At 41.8% G+C, this 10,941-nt stretch overlaps 1 protein-coding gene across 5 annotated transcripts in view; it reads right to left on the bottom strand.

Moving 5' to 3' along the window:
• Window positions 1-827: 827 nt before the first annotated feature.
• The window catches only part of TMEM63A (transmembrane protein 63A), a 33,241-nt gene continuing 23,127 nt past the window's right edge, over window positions 828-10,941 (bottom strand). For 4 of the 5 annotated variants that reach the window (XM_027659262.1, XM_027659264.1, XM_027659261.1 and 1 more), the window contains 6 exons: window positions 10,252-10,414; window positions 9,096-9,201; window positions 7,057-7,224; window positions 3,557-3,672; window positions 2,531-2,593; window positions 828-1,934 (listed from right to left, as the gene is read on the bottom strand). In XM_027659262.1, coding sequence (XP_027515063.1) covers window positions 1,764-1,934; window positions 2,531-2,593; window positions 3,557-3,672; window positions 7,057-7,224; window positions 9,096-9,201; window positions 10,252-10,414 — 787 coding nt within the window. In that variant the 3' untranslated portion in view covers window positions 828-1,763. Of the gene's footprint in view, window positions 1,935-2,523; window positions 2,594-3,556; window positions 3,673-7,056; window positions 7,225-9,095; window positions 9,202-10,251; window positions 10,415-10,941 lie in introns of all 5 variants that reach the window. The other variant, XM_027659265.1, reaches the window with a different exon arrangement.

Below are 10,941 nucleotides of genomic sequence, written 5' to 3'. Positions count from 1 at the left end.
GATGGAACAATCATAGACTTCTGATCTAATTAACACAATGCGCTGCCTCTTCCTTCTGACCTCACATCTGTATGTGAAAATCTGAGCCAAGTAAAGAATGTGGAGTCTGTTGGTTTTCTTTTTTCTTAGTTTGAATATCAACCTTGAATTGCAATGTGTACCCAAGGTACACACCATCTCTATTAGCATCATGATTGCTAAAAATCAAAGGCACACTCATGCCCAATCCCCCAACTAAAATGCATCACTGAAGTGAGAGTATGAAGTAGTCTGTCACAAATCCATGACCCCCACTAAACAAGGCTCCTCACTTGTCTTTTAATAACCAGGAATTACGTGTACCTTCAAGTAAAAGATGGGCTTGTCATCAGGGGGATTGGAGTTCTGCAGGGTCCTCCTTCCAGTGGGGCAGATCTCATGCTCAGCATTTGTCCAGAGTGCTGGTCTCAGGAAGCTGGAGCCAGTCCTGCAAGACACTGAACATCTGCACACTCTTATTTATGGCACAAAGTCTCCTTCAGTCTCACAAAGGAAAGATGTTGCTGCTTCACAAACATGCTAGAAAAGGTCAAGTTCAGGAAATAACAGTTTAACGATGAGCAGGCAAACAGAGGTCTTGGCAGGGTCAAAACCTTCTCTTACAGAAAGGTCACCAAGATTCATCCCCTAGAAAAATTTAAAAGGATTCATATTTCCCATGGGATGAACTGTCATTCTAAGGCTCATGGCAGAGCTTTTATGAACAGTTCCCGACCATGCTGTGAGGCAGATAGCAAAGACTGTTTCAACACACAGAGAAAAGAATAAATAAATCAAGACAGCCTGAATTTTTTCTGAACTCAGTGTTTTATTGCTCAGTGAGTATTAGTTACACTTTGACACATTGCACTTTAGAATAAATTGGCACCTATGACATAATTTAAAACCTAGTATCTTACAACTCATATAATTGCCACTATAGAGAAAACCCAGAGATCTGTCATTTTGACCCAAGATTAAAAGAAAGATAAAATGTTTACATCCTTTGCTGATGGCAGGTGAACTTGCATTGTGGAAGGCCCTTAAAAATAGTGAAGAGAAACTAACAACCTAAATGCCCTCCAAAAAATATATAAAAACAGTATCAGATAAATCACTCCCTTCTTTACACCAGTCTTTTTGCTTTAGTACTTTTAGTACCCAAGTGCACAGTAATTCCCTCATTTCTTTCAAGGAAAAAAGTAACATGCTCAAGTCTATGCTGACTACTTTGGGTGATGAGAGACTCCCACACACCATTCTCAGAGCCCATGCAAACAGCATTTTCATCAAAAGTGACATTGTCTCAGGATTTAACACATCCCAAGAGGTTTATAAATAATAAATGTTGGGTTTTTTTTTTAAAAAAAGGAAGAATTACTTTGAATAAATAAATGACAGCCGTAATAGCTGCATTTGCTTTGGTGACCACTTATCTATATGCAGCATAAGTTATTTTCATAAGGCAAGTGATGAGATAGCATAAGTGAAGTCCCTGAGGATTGGCATCTCCCTGTTCAACACATTTGTTTCACAACACGTGTAGACAGTCTGGAAAACAATCAGTCCCAAGGCATCTGCTTTTTAATCTCTGAGCACAGCTGCAGACCACACAATGAATTATTTCTGTACCTCTTCTGCAGGCAGGAATACGTAAATTAAACAGAATACTTAGTAGGTGGTGGCAGGGAATCAGTTCTCCTAAAGCTGGACCAAGTGCTCCACCTTGTGTTAGTCCTCGGCACTCAAAGCGAACCTCTCGACGCCTGCTCGATAATTGAAGGTTCAGCGGAAGAGTTTATGTCTCCTTCTGCCTGGGAACAAGTGTTGTCCATGGTGCCATATGACTGCTGCTCCTTGTGGGCAAGCACCGTCCTTTCTGTAGGGTGAGGACGCAAAACTTGGGGGACGTACATCTGAAATCACAAGCGTTAAGGATTTTAGTCATCTCTCAAAGTATAATGCTGGGATAATTCACCCAGGGTAATTTTTCCCCTTGACACTCTTCCTTTCATCCTTTTCCCATCCTTCACTTTAACACCTGAGGCCTTTTGCACCCTGATGGAGGCTTCCTGGTGCAACACTCACCTGCACTTGAGGACTGTGGCACTAAGGCCTTTCCTTCTACCTCAGTCCTACATCCTTTTCAGTGACATGGCAAGTAAGACCTGTTTCACATCACAACTTTCAGAATCAGAGCAGTGGAACCTGACTGCATTTGGCAGCTGTCCAGATGTGAGGCTCTGTCTGGTGCAAGGCACAGAACACAGCATACAGAGCTGCTGGAAGGAGCGTGTCTCGACTACTCCTGAAAAGTCAGCTGAAGGTACTTTTGGAACACCACCTGGGAACAGTCAAGGAGCCCAGCTGCAGAACTCTCAAGTCCCACATGCACATATGGGAAAACACAAAGTCCATTCAGCCTTATATGTCCTACACAAGCATATGGTAAGTATGGTGAGCAATTAAGTTTTTCTAGGAAATATAGGAGAATACTAGTAACTTTTCTTACAGAAGATGTTGGGACGGTTGGTATATCTGGGTCACTTCCTTTTTCACTTTGTGTGTCTTCTATCTGTAACCAGCAACAGGCAGAGAAAGGAAGAGAGACAATATCAAATTAGTGAGAGAAAGCAATATGAAGGATTCTAAGTACCTAAAAACCTGCACAGACAGACCAGTGCTGGTACTCTCTCCTCCAATCCTCTTACTAAGAATCATAGAATGGTTTGAGTTTGAAGGGACATTAAAGACCATCTATTTCCAACCTCTCAACCATGGGCAGGGACACCTTCCACTAGACCAGGTTGCTCAAAGCACAGTCCAACCTGGGCGGGAACAATTCCAGGGATGGGGCATCCACAGCTTCTCTGGGCAACCTGTTCCAGTGTCTTAACACCCTCACAGAAGAGGATTTCTTCCTAATATCTAATCCAAACCTACTCTCTTTCAGTTTGAACCCAATCCCCCTTGTCCTGCCATTACATGCTCTTGTGAACAGTCTCTCTCCATCTTTCTTGTAGCCTCCCTTTAGGTACTGGAAGGCTGCAATTAGGTCACCCCTAAGCCTTCTTTTTTTCCAGGCTGAACAAACCCAATTCTCTCAGCCTTCCCTCATAGGAGAGGTGCTCCATCCCTCTAATCAACTTGGTGGCCCTCCTCTGGACTCACTCTGACAGGTCCATGTCCTTCCTGTGCTGGGGACCCCAGAGCTGGAGGTAAGGTCTCACCAGAGTGGAATAGAGGGGCAGAATCACCTCCCTTGACCTGCTCATCACACCACACTGCTTTGGATGCAGCCCAAGATACTTCCATGCTTCTCTTTGCTCTCAAATTCAGTTCCTGCAGACACTGACAGACTTTCCACTGTGCTAAGCAGCCCACCCCTACTACAAGCCCTCTTTAGCCATCTTATCAGATGGACCTTTGTGAACACAGACATTGCCAGAGAGAAGGCATGGACAACCCAGCAGGAACAGCTGGTGCTACATCAAGCACAGAGGTAGGTGCTGAAAGGCATCAGGTATCCATCACTTACCTTATAATTCAGTGGACTCAGGTACTTGAAACAGCCAAAACAAGTGTAAGCCAAGCAAATGACAATTGTGATGTTGACAACGAGGAAGGTAAACATGGTCGTAGGTGCTTTAAAGCCTAGAAAAAATATCCAAAGAATACAATATAAAAATATATAGCAGAAAAAACCCAACAAGACCAAAACAAACCTGTATTTATCCTCCCCATTTTCACAAGACTTGTGGATTTTTTTTGTCCTTATAGGACTGGGCAGCCCACTTCCAGCCACAAACATGAGAACCTCACTAGGCATGAAGCTCCTTGACTGGTAAAAGTGCCAAGCAAGGTGTTCTCCCAGCTTTCTTAGAGGCCAAGAAAGGCTGCTGCAATCCTTGAACGATAAACAAGACTCAGAGCGATTTTTCTCCTCCCCTCTCAGTGATCCATTCTGGACCCACTTCTAAAATACTTTCATAAATGATCCGTGAAATGTAATATTAATTACATTTATTAATAATGATGACAGCACCAAACTGGATGGCTTCCAAACAGCTCAAAGGGCGGGGGAAAAGAATCAGAATGATCTTGGTAGATAAGACCACCCCACCTCCTTTCAAGGATCAAAACAAATAACAAACAGCAACATAAAAGTATATGTAGAAAACTGCAAATAACTACAATTAGGAAGGAAAAATGAAATGTAGGTGTGAGGGATAACAATCCTGTAGTGCTGCAGAATACAATTAATGATTACAAGCTAGAAAGCAGTCAACAGTGTGATGTTATCACAGAACATGGGAAGAGAAGAAAATGAAAAAAAAAACAACAACAAAAAAAACCAACCTCCCCCCCACAAGTCCCTGGTACCTATACAAAATAATTTGATGCCACTGAGTCTTCAACTTGAGCAGCCTTGTCTAAAATAAAATATGAACAGAACTAGAAAGAATCCAAGGAAAATGAACAAGAGAAGAAACTAAGTAAATACGAACTAAACTGAAAGGTAAGTTTCAGTTCAGAGAGACTGCAATAAAACTATAGGAAAGGGCATGGTTGCAGCCTCTAGTATGGAAAAAGCTACAATGATTACAGTGACTTCTTATTCTCCAGATTCACTATGGAAATATTCTGAAAAAATTAATCTCATTTTGCAGCAAAGATGACTTGAATAAGATATTAGGGAAAAACAAACACCACCACAAAACCTAGCTGTTTCCAAGCTTCTTCAGTCAAAAGACACAACGCCAAGCCTCAAACATTTTTGTGGTAATCCCAGCATATGCAGTGACACAGAACAGACAAGTTTTACATTTTAGCAGATTATATAAGCCCTGCACAGGTCCGTTCACCAGAGGAAAAACACCATGCACATGTGAGAAACATAACAAAAGAACCCCTACAAACATGTCACTCTTCAAGTCAAAAACAGAAGTGAAAAAACCTCCCTACAGGTATTCTGGAATGTCCTTCAGAGGAGGTTGTTTCTATAAGCATAGGTAACACCAGCATTTACCAGCTGGTGAGGCATGTCTACACCCAAGCCAAAGTACAGTGTGAGCCACAAGGCAAATAGCAGAGATCAGGGAAGAAAAAGTCTCCAAGATCAGTTTTTCCTGCCCTGGGTCCTCAGGGCTCTTCCCTGCCAACAGCTCTAGAGAACATGGGACTCAAGTGACTATCCCAGGAGACAGGGGTTGAACTGCAGATAGTATTGTTGCCTCCTCTGTTGTGAGAGGCCCAGTGGTGCTGCAGGTGTTGGATGGATGGATGGATGGAATGAGAGCCAAGGAAGAAAACAGTAACTGAGAAGGAAATAAATGACACCAGTAGAGCCTATCACCTTCTGCATGTAGTCAAGTGGTATTTGATCCTGACTGAGGACTGGGAGAAGGGTCTTTCCAGCTTTATGTTGACATCAGGAGTGAGAAAACAGAGTATTGTCACTGGACTCTGCAGCCACTGAAACACCCATATCAGGCAAACTATAAAAGTCAATGACTAAGCAATCAAGCTTTACACCATAAACTGATCTATTTTGCAGATAAGGAAGCAGAGCACTCTTACCCTTCCTTCCTTCTCTTTGGCACAAGAAGCAGCAATGAAATCAATGGCAATGAAATAAAAATATCAAGTTCCTACCTCTCAGACTGCCCTGTACACTGACAAACCACCAAACAACACCCTGTAAACAGGATCTTCTACACTGACCAAGCCAAAAGTGATAATCCAGACTGTATTTTCCATTATTAAGATGTGTGACAAATGGTTTTACCACAGATGCAGAACTAGAAAACATTATTATAAAGATTTAGTTTTTACCACACGAGGATTTCCTTCATTATAATTAGAGGTGCATCAGTTGCTGTGTGTTTGGAGCTGATTTTTCTAAAGCATGCTCTAGAAATTCTCCTGTCAGAGGACACAGATTTGTTGGTCTTCCTGATTTCAAAGGCAGCTTTCAAAACAAGGGAAAAAACAAGCTCTCAAACATACAAGTAATGCAGGAACATCTGCTCAAACCTAAGGACAGCCCGAAGCAATAGTTCCAAATGACTTTCACATCCTCAGGGAGCTTTCCCTATAGCTTTAGCTATCCCTGAAGTTAGATGACAGCCTGCCAACAATACCTTTCTGACTACTGGCATGCTAGAAAAACACAATGCATGGTCATTTGTCATCAGGGCACAATATGATCAGATATCAGGAGCTTCCTTCCCAAGAAGGGAAACTCAATTCCTTCCAGCACCACTGACATCCCCGTTCCATGCCAAATGCTTCCTCCTGTATCATGGATAAAAAGCCATAAGCTGTCTCCTACCTTGTCTGACATTAAAGCTGTTAATACACCACAGCCAATAAAATCAATGCCAAGTATTTGCAAAATACAGAATGTCCCTATTTTTAAAATAAACTTCACACAAAACACAAAGTTTAAACTACAATATGGGGAAAAGAGTCACCATCTCACTGCAGTCTTCCGTGTAAACTATGATGGATGATGTAGAACACTGTATGACTAGCAATAGGAAGAAAAAATGCTAAAATGTTGGCTAAGTGACAGAGCTGTACAACCGAGGCAGTAGCCAATTTGCACAGGGCAAATTTAACTTATGCACGGGCATAAGTAGTACAAATGCAGGTAGTGAAGCCAGAGGCCATCCTACTACAAAGAGCTAATTCTGAACAGACTTTTTGGTTTATGTAATGATTTTTACTGTCTGTCACTCCAAAGCCCAACTGGCCAATTCCAACTCTACAGATTTAAGGAATCTCCTGCAGACTGAAGAAACAGGGAGCTCCATGCTAACAGTTTAACATATCAGCCATCTCCACCAAAGGATTTTATGCAAACTAGTGTAAGCTGCAAGTCTTGTATAGTTCAGTGCCACAGGTAACCCCATGAATTCTCCTTTATGGAAGCAAAAAGGAAAGCCCAGAAAGCTTCTGAAACTGCACATCTAATTTAGGGAGGCTGCCAAGTGAGCTGGGAGCAGCTTCTAGGTGGAAAAAGGTAATACTTACCTAGCCGCAAAAATGAATAAAAATAGAGCCAGAAAAGGCAGAGAATTGGAGCTGCAAGGGCCTGATTCACAGCTGCAAAGTGCATCTTCTTCTCCAGCTTGGCAGGGAGATATGCATAGTAAAGGTTATGGCGGTCAACCATGTGCTTCAGGAGTATGTATATTAAACCTGGAAGGGAAAATGGGAGAGCCAAGGAAAGGTTGTTGGAAACTTTACAAAAAGCAGCAATTCTGTGAGGAGATCTACATTAAAGAAGTGACTGAAAATCTAGATACCAGTGGTGGATACAGCCCAAATATGAATGGGGTACAGCTGCATGACAGCACACGCTCCTCAGGTTGTTGCATCCCCATCCCTCCCCTCCCCACACACTTCTCTGTGGCACCTCTTGTGCTCCCAGGGAGAACCCAGAGCTCCTTTCTAGTGCTGGCACATGAGGCCAAGCCAGTAGGGAAGACTTGCTAACTCCTCTACCGCTGTAGTGGTAAGGAAGAAAAGCCTGTCAGTGGCTTAACTTGCCACTCAGCCTTCAGCACTTTCAAGTCAGTTATTCTTGATCCCAAAAAACAGTCAGCAACTGCTGTGGCAGCTATGAATTGCAACAGCTCTGGTATGCAGTAGCACATTCAGATATTTACAACTGCACACAAAATGAAATGTAAGTAAATATCAATTACATTTGTTACATAAAAATTGGCCACATTCTCCCCATAATAAGGTTGTTGATTAAACCAGTTCTGAACAATATCTAATTTAGATAATTATCTCGTATCTAGCCCTGTGAAGATTTGAATTAGAAAACAAAAATACCAACTATATAAAATTATTTAGTACTACTTATGTCTGATAAACAGATCTCAAGTGGAAATATCTGTAGCTGTTGAAATGATTCTTTATACATAATTCTTATGACAGTCTGTAATCTCTGTGAATGAAAGGCAAATGAAAATAAGACATAGCTCATGTCACAGTCACTGAAGATGGACAATTGTACACGAGTTCTAGACAGATGGCTAATTTTCTTGCATACCCATACAGCATTTAATGGCTGATACAGGAAGAAGGAGGTAATCAAAGCCAGATATACAGGCAACTTGAGGCAGAAATGTTGTTTAACTCATGGGACAGAGATAAACCAACTGAATAACTAGAAAAAGGTCTGTGACTCAGATCTGGAGACCTTCTCAAAGTCCTACAGGACTGTAGCACCATCTACACCACAGGGCAGCTGTGTTCCACCCATGTGCCCTGAACCCCAAGTTAACTGGTTTTCTAAGCCAAGAAATGTACCAGCGTGTCCAGCATTTCCTTTTTGGTCAAAGGGCAGCTATGGGGTTCACCTAGACCATGTCCCAGCAAAGCAGCCAGCAAGTTGTTAGGTCACATCCCCGTGGTCAGCACCATGGATCATACAGCTGTCCATAGCACAGTGATGACCACAGCCCCTTTCCTCATTCTCGTTCACAATGTGGAATTTTAGACAAATGGTTTGCAACACAGAAGAGCTGCAGTAGTGTAAAGAACAGGTAGCTTTCTAGTCTGTTGGTGCTGGACCAACACACTTATTTTTGTGCGTTGGTCCAGTTGTGATGTGCATACATCAGACAAACTTTAGGACAAAAGCCTAAAGGATTTGGGGATCAGAATGACTTGAGTCAAGTTTGGCTGTTTAGAGTGGACTTCCAGGCTCGGTATCCTCTGCAGCTTGAGGTCTCCCAGACCTCAAGAACCCAGAGCTAAAAATAATTCCCTCATCCCCAAACCTACCTAAACCCCTGAACACCACCACAGCCAATACATTCAAATTTGAGAAATAAAATAAGCATCTAATAGACATTAAATACACTCTCAGCTTCTAAAGAGCTATGTAATTCATCATCTTCTGCACTCTTTTTCCACAAGAAAGGAAGGAAACTTGGATCCAAGTCCTAAGCATTATCAGTATTTGAACTGGAGTAAGAATGCAGAGCTGGGCCTTGCAAAACTCCCACATGCCCCATCTCACTCCCACAGTGCCCACAGCTCATCAGAGAACTTACCAAATGGGACAATGATGGGACATGTGATGCTATAGGCCATGATGACAGTGAACACACACAGCATCCAGGCATACATCGCTCCAAATTCATATTCAAAAGCTTGTTGCTAGGAACAAAAACAAGGCACCCAAAACTCTCAAGTCATCCATCAATGTGTCAGGAGTTAAGAATAGATTCACTAACACAGCAATTCACCTTCTCTTATTCTCTCTCTGCAAGAGATCAGTTATTTCCCTAAGAGGCATAAATTACATAATAAGATGAAGTATTATGCATTTTAAGTATCTGCACATACAGAAAAGATGCTGCTTCTTCAAATGCCTTAAAGTAATTCCTCAGGTAATCTGTTTGCATCTACAAGAAGCAACTCCTTCCACTGAAACTGTATTGTTCCTTGCAGTAGGGAAAGCTCAAGATATCAAAGCTTTAGTGTGGTAGTATTCCCACTTCCTCCTCTTGGGATGAGGAAATCAGTGTAAGCCATTTCAAACAGAGTAAGGGTTAACATGGAACAGAAGTGAATGTTTAAAAAAATCTTTTAAAAATGGAACCCACCAATCCATTAAAAAAAAAAAAGAAAAAAACAAGGAAATAAGAAAAGGAAGAAGAACAGGGGCAGCTGTATACATATTGAAGTTCCCATTGTAACACCTGGAATTTCAAGCTGCAAGATGACACATCACCTGGAAGTGAAAGTCCGCCACTTAAAATGGAATATAGGCAATAAGTATTTAGTTTGCTAGGTGTATGTTCAGATAAAGGTTGTACACACCCGTGGGCTGAAGAAGAAACTAACTATAGACAGATTTGAAATAAAAAACTCCCTGAAGTTTAGACTGTAAGACAAAATCAGAATCATCCTATAAAATCCAAATCATAAACTCTGACTTAGGGCTATGAAGAGAATAATATCTGAAGTTCAGAGCTTGGGCTTTGATTTTTGGCCATCTCTGACTTGAATAAATACCTCCCCATTACCTGTGCTGCAAATGAAGGGAATATGAACCTGCCGCGGATAAGCAAAACAAAGGCCAAAAAAAAACCCCCAAACAACTGTCAGGAGATGAGAATTAATGTTATGAAGGATGGGGGCTCCCACTGTTTCTGATAAGGATCAAGCCTTTAATTTTCTCTGGCTAAGGAGGGGCTCTCATACCTGTTTAATATTTTTCCTTTCTGCTGTGGACTTGGCCATTATCATGCGTATGGTGTAAAGGATGAGGCCGGGCAGGCGCAGCAGCTCCATCCCATTGCCAACGAAAGCAGAGGCAATGACATAGTTCACAAAGAAGGCTCCCTGGTCAGGCAGAAAGACACATCTGCAAGGAAAGACATCAGACAGTGAATGGAAAGCAAACAAGCAAATATAACGTGTGCAATGGAGCCCTAAGCACTAGACACTATAGAAAGTGGCTGGAAGACTTCTGATAATCTTGGGATTATCAGAAAGAGGGGGAAAGAGTACTGCACAGCTATAAATACAGTGAGTGTAGTATGTAAGAGCCTAGTTGAGTTGCAGTTCAGGTGAGGAATAAACTGTTCACAAAAAGATTTAGCAGTCTGATGGGTGGCTGATAACAGACAAGAGCATTATTTGATGTCTGCAACAGCAACCTAACACAAGATGAGATAAGACTGCAATAGAATAATTGTCTCTCCTAACTTAGTCTCTCCTAATTGTCTTCCTGTTACTGATTTTGCAACAGCATTTGGAAACCTATGGCCTATTAATTGCATTCTATTCTTTCCCTCCAGCCACAGTCACAAGAGCTTAAAATAACCAGTATCTGCAAATTCTCAATGCTGGTGTAAAAACATACATGTTTGTTAAAATCAAGAGCCATTT

Source organism: Corapipo altera, unplaced genomic scaffold (genome assembly GCF_003945725.1).
Source record: "Corapipo altera isolate COAL_440 unplaced genomic scaffold, ASM394572v1 48, whole genome shotgun sequence".
NCBI classification, from domain to species: Eukaryota; Metazoa; Chordata; class Aves; order Passeriformes; family Pipridae; genus Corapipo; species Corapipo altera.
Note: the sequence above shows the minus strand (reverse complement) of the source record. Positions and strands in the feature narration are given on the sequence as shown.